General features: G+C 36.0%; 1 protein-coding gene across 9 annotated transcripts in view; it reads left to right on the top strand.

Annotated features, from left to right (window-relative positions):
* Positions 1-17,712, top strand: part of CASK (calcium/calmodulin dependent serine protein kinase) — a 490,261-nt gene that overhangs the window by 230,507 nt on the left and 242,042 nt on the right. For all 9 annotated transcript variants that reach the window (XM_037165398.2, XM_037165406.2, XM_037165435.2 and 6 more), the window contains one exon: positions 17,290-17,367. In XM_037165398.2, coding sequence (XP_037021293.1) covers positions 17,290-17,367 — 78 coding nt within the window. The remainder of the gene's footprint in view (positions 1-17,289; positions 17,368-17,712) is intronic.

Below are 17,712 nucleotides of genomic sequence, written 5' to 3'. Positions count from 1 at the left end.
AGGAATCAATTTAACATCACCAGTGATAGGCAAATCATGTGGATATCATGTGTCCCCTGGGGTAATGTGTTGAGAAAAGCACTTCACCTCTATGTATCCTTCCCCCAGAACCCACAACCCTCATGTAAAAATGAAAAAAAAAAACCTTCAGACAGATCTAAATTGATGGATATTCTACAAAATACTGTCAAGGTCATGAAAAACAAGGAAAGACTGAGAAATTGTCACAGACCAGAGAAAACTAAGGAGACTTGATAAAATGCAATGCAATATCCTTCATGGGATCCCAGAACAAAGAAAACACATTAGTTAACAAACTGGTGAAATTCAAATACAGTCAAGAGTTCAATTAATAGTAACAAGCCAGTGTTACTCTTTTAATTTTGACAAATGCACTATAGTTACCTAAGATGTTAACATTAGGGAAAGTTGGGTAAGGGAGATACAGGACTCTTTCTATGCTATCTTTGTAGTTTTTAATGTAAGCCTAAAATTATTCTGAAATAAAAATTTGTCTTTAATCAAAAAAGTACATACAAAAATGAAAACATGAGTTCACACCATTATTTCCTGTTAAAATAACAATCACAAATGTTTATTTGTGAGACATTTGTTAAATAATGAGGAATTATTAGTTGTTAATATGTAATTTTCTTGCAGTTATTGTACAGAAAGAGTCCTTACCTTCTGGAGATAACTAGTGAAGTATTTAAGCATTAAGTGATAATTGATGTTTGGGATTTGCTTCAAAATTAGGTGAAGCGTGAGCAGTGGGTATTCTGTTGATGTATACATAAAAGATCAGCCTGTGAGTTGTATTTGTTAATATCTGGAGGAGGATAACATATATGAAAGTTCATGACCTTAACTCTTTAAATTTTATGTTTGTACATTTTTTCTCTAAAAATCAGGGATCTTTGTCACATTAACATACTCTCTTCATTTAAGTAATTCTTTTCTTTGTGGTTATGCCACAAGCTTGATATAGAATTAGGTCTGTTTATTACCTGTTTTTTTTTTTCAGTTAAAGTTCTTATTGAGGTAACTGTAAGTTCACATGCAGCTAAATGAAGTAATATAGAGAGATCCTTTAAGACTTTTGCCCAGTTTCTCCCACCATTAACACTTTGCAAAACTAGTATAATATCACAACCAGGATTCTACCAATCTTATTTAGATACCTTCATCATTTGTTTTTCAGTGTAAAACTATTTATTCATAAATATTTTCCAAAATTAAAACAAGTTTACTGAAAAAATGTCCCTCACTGGGGTGAATGCAGCAATCATTTCTAATTTTAAGAATTGCCTCTTTTTTTCCTCTTGATTCAATTCAATTCTGTTTTTGGATTGTGAATAGAGTTTATTCAGAAAGGTCTGGCTTGTATCCCTGTCCCCATTCACTTCCTCCCTTAGAGGAAATTATCATTGTCATAAATTCTATTTATTGTAGAGCCTCAGGATTAGAGGCTCTACAGTAGAGCCTCAGGATTAAGAGTTTGGGATGCTGGAGCCAGATTGCTTAGGTTCAAATCCCATCTCCACTACTTTCTAACCCTATGGCCTTGGACAAGTTATATAACATTTGTCTTAAGCCTCAATTTTCTCATCTGCAAAATAGTAGCTGTCTGCTTGTGTTGTTACAGGTATTAAATAATTTATTATGTGTAAAACACTTAAAATAACACCTGGTATATAGTTAAATCCTCAGTAAATCTTTGCTTTTAGCTATTAACATATCTTCATTTAGCAGGAACCTTCAGTATCTTATCCAAGAGGAAAGACTAATGTGAAAATCATAGTCTATGAGGGTTATGTGTCTTCCTATAATACTCAAAAGATTTGTCTGGTTAACTGCTGACTTCCATTTCTCTACATACAGAATTTTCTTGCCCTTTGCACATTAGCTATGATGTTATGTAGCCATTCAAGAACTCCTATATTTTTCTTTGTTGTGTTTGAAACTTGGAAACAATTTATACATATGGAATCTTCTCGAGAGCAGAATAATGGTTCCTTTTTTCTTGCTAAATTGAGACAAATCTTGGGCAGACCTTTGTGCTATAATACCTCTGTTTTTGTTTCTACCTATACATCTAGAATTTTATAAATACCGACACTAACTTTTTTATGATAGGAGGAACTTACCCAGAAGTAAGAATTATACCAACTAGTTTGATTTCAGAGTGCAAATGGCAGTAAAATGAAAACAGAAAATCAATAATTAACTATGTGATTATTTTTTAATCACTGGTGTGTTTGCTTAGGATGAGATCATTTTTCCAAACTGGCCCATCTTCCTCATCTATAAGACCACATCAGGGTCTGGCATGATTATGTACAATTTTTTTGGTGTTGTGAGAAACAGATAAACAGAGGACATTCCAAAAGTATAATTGTCAAAGAATGACCCTGAACTTTGAATTAAACAAATGGCTAGAAGGAGTATGTTGAGGTTTTCATATCTACATTGTTTGAAGGTGGGCTCCCTCCTGTGGGCCAGAGGCTTTGCTGGTATTTGGGGCAGGTAGTGCACCGAGGAACCTGCCTCTGCATGGGAAAAAAAAGGCATTTAGGAGCATGAGGGAGAACTGTATTTCTAGAGTAAAGAGGCAAAAAGAAGAGCTAGAGAGACTTAGGAAGAATCATAGATACTGACCCACACCAAAGTTATGAGAACTTATGCAGGATAGAAAGAAAAATGATGCAATGATTATAATTGATTTGGTTTTGAGTGGCAGAGGTACTGTCCTGGCTCTCATCTGCAAAGAAAAGTAAGTGGGACTAGACCAGAAGTCTAAGAAACTTAAAACTTAGCAAATAAATGTGCTTCAACTAGCTGAACTAGTACATCCCATAGACAAAGAATTGCATGTAAAGTATTTGCACAATTGTTTTTAGAATTAATGAAGTGAAAAGATTGGGAGAGTAGTGTAGCAAAGAGAAAAAAAGTTCAAGGACTCAGGTATTTGGACACTTCACGCTGTGCAAACATAGCTGGGGCCATTTAGTAACCAGTGTCTTAGATGACCACTACCTGCCCATCTAGATCTCATGCTGAGAACAGAGACTTGGTAGCTTAGAAGCTTCCCTTCCTAGCCCCGTGAAATCCTGTCTGTCTCCTGGTCCAAAGGGAAGGAAAGTGCAGGTGCAATTCCCTTGTGAAAATTTTCAGTAACTTTTTTAAAGCCCTTTGAAAAAGTAGAATATCACTATCCTTTCATCAACCCACCTAAGTCCATATTATGGTAAAGGAAGAGTGTACCATTCTTCTTCAAAAAAAAGCGAACAGAAAGCATGGAGTTAAACAGGGGTCTGAGACTCAAGAAGCTGAGATTCTAGTCCCAACTGCCATTAATTAGTTACTGAGCTACAGCAACTCTTTTAATTGAACTTACAGTTCTAAAATTCTGTGATGTGACTCATTGTGATTTATATCTGGAAGCCCTTTCCCCTCATTTTTTCCTTCAGAACCTTAATTAAAGGAATAATAAGAGAGAGAGACAGACAGAGAGAGAGTGAGAGAGAGAGAGAGAGAGAGAGAGAGTGTGTGTGTGTGTGTGTGTGTGTGTGTGTGTGTGTGAATGTTGGAGGTTGGGGAGGTGAGTGTGTTTAGCTATAAGGTTTAATGAGAACACTGAAGGCTAGTAGTTATTACTGTCAACTATCTTCCTTTCTTTGGGGGGAATTTTAGAAAACCATACAGAGGAGCATGTTAACATAAACATCCGATTTCCTAACCTAGGATCATTTGCTATCTCTTGTAGCTGCAGTCTCCTCATCCACTAGGAGGCACCATTGTCAAACAACATTGATTACGCTCGTAAGATCTTGCCATTTTAATATATTTGACAGTATATCAGAATTCCTTTATTAAACAATTCCTGTTACAGTGAACACCCCCTTTCCCCATTGTAAAGATGAAGATTTCCATCTATTTACATATCGTAGTTCACAATCCTATACAAGTACCTTCTCCGGTACCTGTCCAAGTTTATACTGAAAGGGTTTGATTGTATCCTGTTTATAGTATAGGTAGGAGTGGAGAGTTTAGCTCAAATTATACCCCCTTAAATATTCCTACAATCTACTCCAAGTCCACCTAACATGTTGACATATTTCGTAGTGCTCCAAACCTTACTGTTGTTTGCTTGTCAGAAGAAATGCCCTAAGATGCTGCTTTCCTCTTAACTACCTATAGCCCGACCACTTCCACATTCTCTCACTCTGTTTTGCTCATCATCTCCTATTCTCACTGTCCCCCACCTGAGAAGTTGCTTACTGCATGAAGACTGATTATTCAAAGATGTACTCTTTCTTTCCATTGAAACTCCAACATATGCTATTCTAATCACTCCTCCTCACAAAAATGAATTTACCACCAGTAAATATTCATAAATATTCATCAATATGTAGGATATCATGCTGATGATAAAAGACCTTTTTATGCCCTCAAGTTGTTTATAGTGAAATTGTACAAACCAGACAGGTGCCAATCATGACATAAATAATAATAACTGGTAGTGTAGGTCTAAATGACCATAGAGAGGCACAGATTAATAGGGCTCTAAGAGGTCAGTGGGGGAAACAGTCGGGAGCTGGAACAGGCAGGCAAGCTTTTACAAAGTTGGTGAAGGACATCAACATCAGTGTGGGAGAGAGACAGATAGAAAAGTGAACAGAGGACATCCCTAGCAGAAGCATAAATAGAACATTGGGAAAAGGTGGTGGTTATCGGACATTTGAGAATACTTCAAGACAGTACCACAAGCAATATGCAAGGATTAAAGCATTTACTGGCAAATATTAACTACAGAGAACTCATTTAAACCATATCAATAATACAGTATTCTCATGTATCACCTGGGGTGATAGAGATGGAAGCTTTGCACCAAAGATTCCCCTACTTTGTTCTGGAGCATGGAGCCCCCTATAAACAGGCATGAAAATTGATTTGTTATACAGAGCCCTTCTTATAATATAATTTTGTTTACTTAGCTGTAATCTCTTCAGATCCTTGAGCTAAAGTTAGAAGTTTCCCTCTCTGTAACCTGAGCATTTTGAGGGGAACAATTCATGGATTCTGAAATCACACTGCCTGAGTTTGAATCTTGGCTCTGCCACTAAATAGCTATGTGATCTCTTGGGCAAGTTACTTAACCTTTGCTGTTTCTAAGTTTTCTCATATGTAAAATAGGGTTGGTAATAATACCTACCTCATAGATTGTAACCATTCAGTGAACTAATGCATGTAAATACCTGTTACATAGTAAGCACTCAAAAATGCTAGCTTTAATTATTCATGACAACAAAATAAGATTATTACTGTTTTTGAACTATATATGAAGGAAATAAGACAATTTGTATTTTGCTGTGTTGCTTCCTGCACTCAGTGTTTATCTTTAGGTATCAGCCAAATTCTTTTGTGTAGCTGTAATTTTTTTCATGGCTCTGTACTATTCTGTTGTATGACTATACCAATACTTTAATCTATTCTGTTACTGATAGACATTTGGATTGTTGACCCTTGGTGGCCATGGTGAACAATGCTGCTATGAGCATTCAGATATATATCTCCTGGTCCACATAAACATACAAGGTCTATCCAGAAGATAAATAAATACATACATACAGAAAGAAATAAGTAAATACATAAAAATAAATAAATACACATCCATGTAATATGAAAAATTCAGACATTTATTGAATAAGATATGTGATACAAGAGATATTGTACATAGGACACTGACACCTCAGTCCCCTTCAAAGTAGGCCTCACACAGTTCTCCAAGTCACCATCAACTGCCCCATTGTATTTTCCTCAACCTCATTGACAGTCTGAAATCTCTTACCTTTCAAAGGTGATTTTAGTTTTGGGAAAAACCAGAAGTCATAAGGTGCCAAATCTGGGCTGTAAGTGGGGCCGAGTCACCTGGGTGATCTGATGTTTTACCAAAAAATTCTGCACCACACATGATGCATGAGAAGGTGTGTTGTTGTGATGAAGCTGCCAATCACCAGTTAGTTGCCCGTAGCTGTGGTCTTTTGAATCATCCAAATAGTTCCCACAGACGGATGGATATTCAAGCTTAACACAAAATTGATGCAGATTCATTGCTCTACTGGCTCAGTCATTTTGAATGCGACAGCCACACAGTACACATGCTCACTCAGTGGAGTCTTCTGTCCCCACTGACTAGTACAGTGACATTGTCATTGATCACACATGCACATTCCTGTCCACTCTCCTTGGCTGCCAGGGTATATCAGCATCACGTAAACCATTCTTGTTATGTTAACAATGGCTGAACTTTTTTCACACAGACCTTGTATGTTTATTTGAAGAGAACATCTTTGCCCAGTACTCTGCGGTCATCTATTTGTCATCAATCAAGCATCTATATATATATAGTTCTGTTTCTAGGTTCTCTGTTATGTTCTACTGTCCTGTTTGTCTGCCCTAGTGTCAGTGGCATAGTCTTAATTACTATGCTTTATGTTATGAAATTTTGAAATCAAGTGGAGCAAATCTCCCCACTTTATTATTCTCCCAAAATATCTTGGATATTCTTGTCCTTTTGCAATTCCATGTGCATTTTAGATTCTCCTTGACATTTTCCACAAAACCTGTAGGTATTTTTATTAGAATTCCATTGAGTTTATGCTTCAATTTGGAAAAGATTGGCTCTTGTCAAAATGGAGTCTTCTAGTCTGTGACCAGGATAATTTTCTCTCCACTTATTTTCCTTATTTAATTTATCTTATCTTAATTTAGTAAATATCATACTTTTTTCCATAAAGATCCTATACATCTTTCTATGATACTTATTTCTGCATCCTTAAAAAATATTCTTTAAATTTTTTATTTGATTTATAACAATGAACTTTCTAAATTCTGATTAATTTTAATTTTACCTTAAATTGTTTTAGACATTATATATATTCAGTTACACCATCTGTAAATAATGACAGTTCATTTGTTTTCAGTTTTTACACATTTTATTTCTTTATCTTGCCCTTATTGTACTGTCTGGGACCTCCATAATATTTTGAATATGAGTTGTTGGAGTGGACATTTTTGTATGTCAGTGTTCAAAATATTATTAATTGAATTCCAAATGTGAAAACAGTTTTACATTTCTCTGGTGAACACAACTTTATCCTGATGTAATTTTATATATTGCTGTTTTGGTTTGGTAATGTTTTGTTTGGGTTACTTTCATCTATGTTCATTAGTGAGATTGTTCTTTAATTTTCTCATGCTGTCCTTAATGTGTTTTTGTATCTAGATTAAGCTAGCTTCATAAATTGAATAGGAGACTGTTCCTGCTTTTTTTTCATTTTAGTTCTTCTCAAAATGTTCAATAGCACTTGTCGGAAATTCCAACTAGGCCTAAAGTTTTCTATGCCAGAAGGTTTTTAATTACTGATTCAATTCCTTTAATCAGTAAGGAATTATTCAGGTTTCTAGTTCTTTTTGTGTTCCTTTTTATGAGTTTTATTTTGGGAGGAATTTGTCCATTTCAAATTTGTGACATAGAGTTTCAGTACCATCTTTCAAAAGTCTGCGGGATATGAAATGCTTTCTTTTTCATTCCTGATAATGGCTTCTATATGTGTCTTCTCTCTTTTTTTTAAATCAACCTTGTCAGAGATCCGTCATTTCACAGGGAACTTTTAGCTTTCTTTATCTTTCTTATATCTGTTTTTTTTTTCCATTTCATTAATTTCTGTCATTATTTTCTTCCAATTTGTTTGAGTTTAATTTGATGATCTTTATATAACTTACAGAGAATGGATGCTAGTTCCTAAATTTTGGGCCTTTCTTTTCCAATATATACATGTAGAACAGAAAGTTTCCCTTTAGATAGTACTTTAACTGCATTTTATAAGTTTCGATGTTTTTATTTTTGTTATTCAGTTTAAAATATTTTCTAATGATTTATTCTGAGACCTGTATAATAAAAGCATATTGTTCAACTTCCAAATGGGGATTTTCTGGATCTATTTTATTAATCTTTTCAAAGAACCTATTTTTTAATTTTCTCTTGATCTGTGTTATTTTTTCTTCATTAATCTTTGTTCGTTATTAGGTCCTTCTATCTTTATCTGATTTAATTTGGTGTTTTTTTAATTTTTTGTTCTCGTGATTGAAACTCACTAACTTTAGCTTTTCTTATTTTTTTAATATTTGACATCAATACTTGAAATATTTCTGTTATTTCAGTAATTTAAAGTTTTAAAACAAATTTATGGATGTACACTGCCTTGTAAATACTGTTTAACTGTATTCAAAAGGGACTTTTTAAATTATGTTTAACACTTAGAACTGTTTTTAGTACAACAGAAGTGGGAGTACCTATTCATGTTTTAAAAGTAGAAGTAAAAAAAAACAAATACAATCCTACCCACCCACTCTTTAACACTCTAGTATAATATTCAAAAACTAATGTATCTGCATACACATGTATATGCAGATTATATGTTTATAGATCCTGATATATTGTGAATATCTTTCTATATCAATAAATATACTTCTATAGCATCATTTTAATGGCAGCATAATATTCTACTCTGGGTTTACCACAATTTGTTTAACTATTCTCCTATGTTGGACATCTAGGTTGTTTCTGACTTTTCCATATTATTAATAGTTATGATTAATCCTGGTCATTAAAACTTAGCAAATAGCCTTGATTATTTCCCTTGCAATGAAATTATTAGGTCAGAAGACATGCATTTTTTAAGTTCTAGTGTTTTGTCAAGCACTATAAAATTGCCTTCCAGAGAGATTTTATTGATCTGGTTTTCTATCAATGGTGGATTGCCTAATTCAAGAAAAGTTTCTCCAACCCTGAAGAGTGTGTGTGAGAATAACTTTCTTGTACTGGGAGATTTAGATTGGATTTATGCCCCAATCCCTCCTTTCAGCCAGTTCTATATTCGCTGGTCTAATAATGGCATCACCCCAATCGGGAAATGTAATGCCTCAGTCTTGCATGAGTTTTAGTACGTATTGTTTTCATTATCGTTGTTAGAAGTATTTTCTAATTTTTAATATAATTTTTCCTTGAGTCATAGGTTATTTAGCATGCATTTCTCCATTTGTAAGCATTTAGAGATTTTCTAGTTATTTTTAATTTATTTCTAACATAACTATATTATGATTAGGAAACATACTCTGAGTGATTATAGTCCTTTAAATGTTTTGGGGCCTCCAAAAAGCACTTAAGCGGTTTCTTAAGTTATAAGGTGAAGTGTGTGTGTGTGTGTGTGTGTGTGTGTGTGTGTGTGTGTGTGTGTTTGTAACATCATTTTTACTTGAAAGAGTGACTAACCAGACAAACTAACAGATATGCTAATTTGGGTACATGACAGACATTTATTCAAAACTGAGCAAAGTGAGCCTGCTGCTTCAAGGGAAACAACTCACAGTAGTTGTTGCCAGTGATGAAATTCAAATTTTCAAGTGAAAATTAGAATTTTGGGAAACTTGTATCTGCCATTGTGAGCAAATATAGATAGATAAACCCCACAGAAACACAATCTCTTTGGGGCTCTCAGTAATCTTTCAGAGTACAAAAGGCCCCTGACATTTAAAAAAAGTTGCAGAATTTAGTGGTTGTCCTAGAACTTTCAGTATACCTCCTGACTTATGTTATTGTTGTCAAGTATTTTTATTTAAAATCAGTCTTCTCTCTGTCTCAGAATAGTTACTGTTTTATAGTCTCTCACAGTAGAAAGGGAGTGAGAAAATGGTTTTCTACAATCATTGTTCATTTAGACTCATCTACAGTCACAATAGTATACCTATAGCCTAGGTGTGTAGTAGGCTGTACTATCTAGATTTGTGTATGTGCACTCTAGGATGTTCATACGATGATGAAATTGCCTAACAACATATTTCTCATGCGTATTCCCATAGTCAAATGATGTGTGACTCTGCATATTTACCACATTTTATGTTTTTCATGATCTCTGAATTTTTATTTGGCTTCATTTTTCTCTTTCTGAGGAATACTCTTTTGTATTTCCTTTAGGAATAGGTATACTGGTGGCAAATTCTCTTGTTTTGGGGGTTCTTTTTTGTTTTTGTTTTTGTTTCTTATCTGAAAGAATTTTCTTACCTTAATTTTTAACGATTATTTGGTGAAAATGGAATTTTAGGTTGGCAGTTATTTTGGTTTAAGATTCCTTTCCACTGTAACTATAGATTACTTTCATTTATGTTTTTGATGTGTGTATGTGCATGTTTAGGGATTGTCATTTCAAGTACTAACATTTCAAATATGACCACAAAAATTGTATTGATCCATGCCAATAATTATAGCACAGTACAGTAAATAATTTCCAGTTATTTCTCAGTGACTGGTTTCCTCCATAGGATGGCCTCTCACCACCTTATTACTACCTTCTCCTACCCTAAAGACTCTGTTTCCCTCTTTTATATCCCTCCATAAGCCTTCCTCTAGTTCTCAGGACAGATGCAATTAGTTTAACTCTCTCCTTTGCCTAAGTTCTCGCTCATCTATGTTGAATAGTGCTTACTCTCACATTTCACAATTAAAAAGGAAAACACCTAAACAAAACTATAATTTTCTCAGAGTAAGGTGTGCTTAGTCCTCATAGATCAACCAGCCAGCTTAAAATGAAGCCAGCTTTAAAAATAGTATCTTTTCTCTCCACAATACAAGAAATTAAAAATATTCAGCCTCTCTAGTAATCAAGGAAATACAAATTAAAGCAATTGTGAATGACTTTTTCCCCTCCTAATTGGCAAAAATTAAAAATAATAGTCATTCTAATGGAGGCAAGATAGAAGAAAGGACACTTTGATGATCGGTAGTGGCAGTATATATTGCTAGAGTCACACATTTGCGCAGATAAACCAGCAAAGGAGCCAACATTGAGACAAACCACACAGGTCCCAGCAGCAGGAAGCAGCAGAGGGGACCACTATTGTCCCTCTTTGACCCCACCCCCACATACAGTGTCACAACCTAGCAACCGGGGCGGTCCCGCCCTGGTGAACATCTAAGGCTCCCCTCCTCATACTTAATGGGCATGAACAGACCAAACTATGTCTCAAGAAGAGCGCAAAGCCCCAGAGCCCATAACTCTAAGCAACCAAGAAATAGCCAAACTTTCAGATGCACAGTTCAAAACACTGGTGATCAGGATGCTCACAGAACTGGTTGATTTTAGTCACAAATTAGAGGAACAGATGAAGGCTAAACTAATTGAAATGAAGGGAAATGCACAGGAAACCAATACTGATGGAAAAGAAACTAGGACTCAAATCAAGGGAGTGGACCAGAAGGAAGAAAAAAATGACCAAATAGAAAAGGATGAAGAAACAAGAATTCGAAAAAATGATGAGAGGCTTAGGAACCTTCAGGACATCTTTAAATGCTCCAACATCCGAATTATAGGGGTACTAGAAGGGGAAGAGGAACACCCACGAGTGGAAAATTTATTTGAACAAATAATAAAAGAGAACTTCCCCCATCTGGCAAAGCCAATAGAGTTCCAGGAAATCCAGGAAGCTCAGAGAGTCCCAAAGAAGTTGGACCCAAGAAGGAACACACCAAGGCACATCATCATTACATTAGCCAAAATTAAAATGAAGGAGAGAATCCTAGAAGCAGCAAGAGATAAGGGGACAGTCACCTACAAAGGAGTTCCCATCAGACTGTTAGCTGATTTCTCAAAAGATACCTTACAGGCAGAAGGGGTGGAAAGTATTCCAAATCATGAAATCCAAAGACCTACAACCAAGATTGCTCTAACCAGCAAAGCTTTCATTTAGAATGGAAGGACAGATAAAGTGCTTCTCAGATAAGATCAAATTCAAGGAGTTCATCATCACCAAGCCCTTATTATATGAAATGTTAAAGGGACTTACTTAAGAAAAAGAAGATAAAAAAGATGAACAGTGAATGAACAGCAAACTCACAGTTATTAACAACCACACCTAAAACAAAAGCAAACTAAGCAGACAGCTAGATCAGGAGCAGAACCATAGAAATGAAGATCTCATGGAGGGTTAGCAACAAAGGAGTGGGAGGAGGAGAAGGGGGGAGAAGGTACAGAAAATAAGTAGCATAGACGGTAGGTAGAAAATAGGGGGAGGACAAGAATAGTATGGGAAATATAGAATCTAAAGAACTTGAGACAGGTGGTCATAAACTAAAGGGGAATGGTGGGGGAGGGGTGTGTAGGGTAGAGGGGAATGAAGGAGGTAAATAGAACAAATGTAATGGCATAATCAATAAAGTAAAATTAAAGTATATATATATATATATATATATATATATATATATATATATGAGTGGATAAAACAACTATGGGACATTTCACAATGGAATATTACTTGGCTGTAAAAAAGAAGAAAATTTTACCATTTGCAACAGCATAGATGAACTTGGAGAACATTATCCTGAGAGAAATAAGCCAGTCAGAGAAAGACAAATACCATATTATTTTATTTATATGTGGAATCTAATGAACAAATTGAACTAGCAAGCAAAATAATGACAGACTCATAGATAGAGAGCAGAATGACAGCAAAAGGGTAGGGAGGTAAGGAGGTGGAGTGACAATGCAAAAAGAAAAAAGAACTCATGGACATGGGCTACAGTGTGGTGATTGCAGAGGAGAAGGGGAGAAAAGGGGTTTAAATGGTAATGGAAAAATACAATAAAAAGAATTTTAAAAAAAGAAAATACTAGTTTTTTAGGACTTTATGCTGTTGTTTGAACTGTTGAGCTTGAATACGAAGGGGTCCCACAAAAAGAGAATATATTTATAGAAATTATAAATTGATTCCTGCATGTTTAAATTTCAGTCACCTTCAAAGTACTGTCCATTTGATGCAATACACCTAGTGAGACGTTTTTCCACTGTTCAAAACAGTTTTTGAACTCCTTGATCTGGATGACTTTTAGTACTTCTGCCATTTTTTTTTTACCTCTTCCATATTGGCCAGATGTTTTCCTTTCAGGACTTTTGCCACCTGGGAAAATAATTAAAAGGTTGCTCAGGATGGGATTGGGTGAATAGGGAGGGTGGATTTAGGGGTCATGCCATTTTTGGTCAAAAACTGCTGAACACTCAGCTCCATATGGGCAGGTATGTTCATAAAATCACCCATCATGACATGGACAAACTCATTAAGAGTCTTCAAAAATTTTTTCTGAAACTGAACTCAGCCTCTCACAATAATGCCAGCTGATACACTGATACAGATGGGTTCCTAGAACACTTATATAGCAGGGGAAGCCTGTACTATAAAGGGCCCTCACTCCAGAAGATCATTCTGTTTTGGGGGTCCCCCTTATATGTGCATTTAGTCCTCGCACACCCAGCAGGTGTACATCTAGATAATGGAAAGAGCGTTAAACATAGACAGGCATTTGAATCCTGTCCCTGTCACATATTTTTCTACTCACTTAGACAAATTATTTGATAATGAGAAGGATGCTGACTTCATGGGATAATTATAAGAATGAAGGGAGCTATAACAAAGAAGTGCTTCCCATGATCATTGATGAATAGTAATATTAGTAATGATTATAATACCTATTTAGTAATTATTAGTTATAGTAATGAATAGTTAGTCCCCTTACTTTTCCTTCTAGAAGTCTCTATTTCCTCAGCGTAGTACCTGAAGAAGATACATTGGAGCCTGAGATACTGAATAAATGAATGAATGAGATACTGAATTTCAAAACACTTTATAAGCCTTAAAGTATGAAAATGCTAACTATTAATATTTGAATAATTGCATCAATATATGTAATGATCTGGCAAAAAATCCATGTATACACATAAATGTGTTTGTGTGTAAGTGCTAAATGTTATGATATGAGCTTGCGGGGGTTAGAGAATTTAAGCAAAAGAGGGACTAAATGTGTCTGTTAATCATTTGGGGGACTTTTAGAGGAAGGTGGGATTGAATTGAGGTAGGTTTTGAATATGAAAAGTAATATATGCAGAAGCATGTGACTAAAAATTAAAAGAAGAAAGAAAATGGTATGTTCAGGGAGTAGTGATAAGACTCCTGTGCCTAGAGAGTGAGGTATTCTTGAAAAGTCGTTAGGGTAAGTAGAAGAAACAAGGTGTGGCCAAGACAAGAGGCCTTACTAATCTGGTAAGAGAAAGAGAATCATTTTAAGTTTGGGGGCAAGATAAGAGACAGTGTGTCACCAACACATCACTGTTAGAATATATTTTTAGCGATTAACTTTGGTAATAGAACTACAAACAAAAATAAATTGTACTTCCGGCCAAGATGGAGGTGTAGGTGGAAATATGGTACCTCCTCACATGACCAAATTTAAGAACAACAAAGATTTAGAAACAAAAACATAACCAAAACAGACAGAAAATTGAACTGTATTGAAGTCCAACAACAATGAACCATTCATCCAGACCAGTAAGAGGGGGGGAGTCAGCGTCAAGTGGAGAGGGGTCCTGGGGGGGAAAAGGCAGTGCTTAGCGACCCAGGTGGGCATGGGGACAAAACGAGCAAACCCAGTAAAGCTCACAAGATGGCTGGCTGACAGTGGACACACATTCGCCTGCAGATAAACCAGGCAAAAAATGGGCAATGAGACAGACCACGCAACCCAGGACCCCAGCTACAGGAAATAAAGCCTAAAAGCACCGATTGGAAAAACTTTTGGGGGTTGAGGTGCCAGGAGAGGCTCCCAGCCTCACAGGAGCTTTTGTTGGAGAGACCCATGGGATCCTAGAACGTACACAAGTCCGCCTACCTGGGAACCAGCACCAGAAGGACCCAATTAGTTTGTGGGAAGTGGCAGATGGGACCGAAATCTGAGAGAGAGTGGAACAAACACCATACTCCATGTCTGACCACACCCCCACATACAGCATCACAACCCGGCAACTGGGTTGCCCTGCCCTGGTGCACACTTAAGCCTCTGCCCCTCACATATAACAGGCACAAACAGACCAAAACATTATGGCTCAAGCAGAAGAACGGATCAAAGCCCCAGAGCCAATACTTCTAAGCAACCAAGAGATAGCCAACCTATCAGATGCACAGTTCAAAGCACTGGTGATCAGGATGCTGTCAGAACTGGTTGATTTTAGTCCCAAATTAGATGAAAAAATGAAGGCTACACTAAGTGAAATGAAGCAAAACACACAGGGAACCAATAGTGATGGAAACACATCTGGGATTCAAATCAATGGAGTGGACCAGAAGGAACAAAGAAACAACCAAACAGAAAAGAATGGAGAAACAAGAATACAAAAAATGAGGAGAGGCTTAGGAACCTCTAGGACATCTTTAAACGCTCCAACATCCGAATTATAGGGGTACCAGAAGGGGAAGAGGAACAGTCATGACTGGAAACCTTATTTGAACAAATAATAAAGGAGAACTTCCTCAATCTGGTAAAGGAAATCGACTTCCAGGAAATCTAGGAAGCTCAAAGAGATCCAAAGAAGTTGGACCCAAGAAGGAACACACCAAGGCACATCATCATTACATTAGCCAAGATTAGAATGAAGGAGAGAATCCTAGAAGCAGCAAGAAATAAGGGGACAGTCAGCTACAAAGGAGTTCCCATCAGACTGTCAGCTGATTTCTCAAAAAAGACCTTGCAGGCAAGAAGGGGCTGGAAAGAAGTATTCCGAGTCAGGAAACGCAAGGACCTACATCCAAGATTGCTCTATCAGCGAAGCTTTCATTTAGAATGGAAGGGCAGATAAAGCCCTTCTCGTATAAGGTCAAATTCAAGGAGTTCATCATCACCAAGCCCTTATTATATGAAACGTTAAAGGGACTTACCTAAGAAAAAGAAGATAAAAAATATGAACTGTGAAAGGACAGCAAACTCGTAGTTATTAACAACCACACCTAAAACAAAAGCAATCTAAGAGGATAGCTAGATCAGGAGTGGAACCATAGAAATGGAGATCACATGGAGGGTTAGCAACAGGGGAGTGGGAGGAGGAGAGAGGGTGAAAAGGTACAGAGAGTAAGTAGCATAGATAGTAGGTAGAAAATAGACAGGGGAGGGCAAAAATAGTATGGGAAATGTAGAAGCTAAAGAACTTGTGACACATGGACATGAACTAAAGGGGAGGGATGTGAGGGGAAGGGGTATGCAGGGTGGAGGGGAATGAAGGGGGGAAAATGGGGCAACTGTAATGGCATAATAAATAAAATATATTTTTTTTAAAAAAAGAAAGAAAAAGAATCCAAAAAATGAGGTTAATATAAGTAGCCTTTGGGACAACTTCAAGAAATCCAACGTTCGCATCATGAGAGTGCCAGAAGAAGAGAAAGAGCAAGAAATTGGAAATCTATTTGAAAAAATAATCAAACTTCCCTAAGTTGGAGAAGGAAATAGACATACAAATCCTGGAAGCACAGAGAATCCTAATCAAGTTGGACCCAAAGAGGACCACACCAAGACATATCATAATTAAAATGCCAGAGGTTAATGATAGAGATAATCTTACCAGCAGCAAGAGATAAGAAGTTAATTACTTACAAAGGAGGAACTGGGAGAAAGGGGAAGATGGTGCAGGGATCAAGAAGCATAATTGGTAGGAACAAAATAGACAGGGGGATGTTAAATATTGTACAGGAAAGGAAGAAAACAAAGAACTTAAATGCAGGACCAATAGACATGAACTAAGATGGGGGACTGCTGGAGGGAAGGGGGTTACCAGGTTGAGGGGGAGAAAGGGAAAAATTGGCACAACTGTAACACCATAATCAATAAAATATACTAAAAATTGGAAAATAAATAAATAAATAAATTGTAGATTAGTGAATTATTTTTTTTCTTCCACAGTATGTAGCTGGAATTCTCATTTAGTGGTGATAAAACTATGGCTAAATGTTTTAGAATTCTTGTTGTATTCTTAGAATGTTACTCGATTAGATCATGATAACTTCAGAATTTGATTCAAAATTATGCCCATAATCCCAGCATTGTCCGTTTCTGAGACTTCTTGCTATGATAGCCTAAAGAAAATTTTTAGTAAATTTTCCATACCTTAAGTTATTTGATGATACCATGTACTTATTCTTCCTGTTTCTTTTCCTGTAGATTCTCAGTGTTAAAGTGGTTATAATGTCCTTTATAATTTCTGTCTAATTTTCATTGAAAGGGAAAAAGGGTTTAACTAATTCATTAAAATCATTAGTTGTAAATCAGTTAATAACTTTGTTACAATGTATTCACTTTCATTGTTTTCACCCTGAAATTTCCTCTTTTCTTATACTCTTTTTCATATTTCTCTGCAGTATGGATGGAGCAGATCTATGTTTTGAAATCGTAAAAAGAGCTGATGCTGGTTTTGTATACAGTGAAGCTGTAGCCAGGTATGTAATTTGTATCAACTCCCCAAGAGGTCAAGGTGAATGTAAAATAAAGAAATGAGAAAGCAAAACAAAAAACCCACACAAAGTAGCCTATTCTTTAAACTGATGATGGGTATGCTGCCACTCTTTCCTACAAGGAGCATATCTGTTTTCATGTGTATTAGTGGAACCAAATAGTAACTGCACAGGCAAAATACTGAACAATGAATTTATCTATTAATATGAGTTTACAGTTTTGCATCAATATTGTTATTTTTCCCATTCCTGATGACTTTTTTCTTTCAATTTTATTTTGTATTAGTTTCATGTATACAGTTTAGTGGTTAAACAATCATACTTTACATA

This window comes from Artibeus jamaicensis, unplaced genomic scaffold (genome assembly GCF_021234435.1).
Source record: "Artibeus jamaicensis isolate MK-2021 breed Jamaican fruit bat unplaced genomic scaffold, CSHL_Jam_final contig_60, whole genome shotgun sequence".
Taxonomy (NCBI): Eukaryota; Metazoa; Chordata; class Mammalia; order Chiroptera; family Phyllostomidae; genus Artibeus; species Artibeus jamaicensis.
Note: the sequence above shows the minus strand (reverse complement) of the source record. Positions and strands in the feature narration are given on the sequence as shown.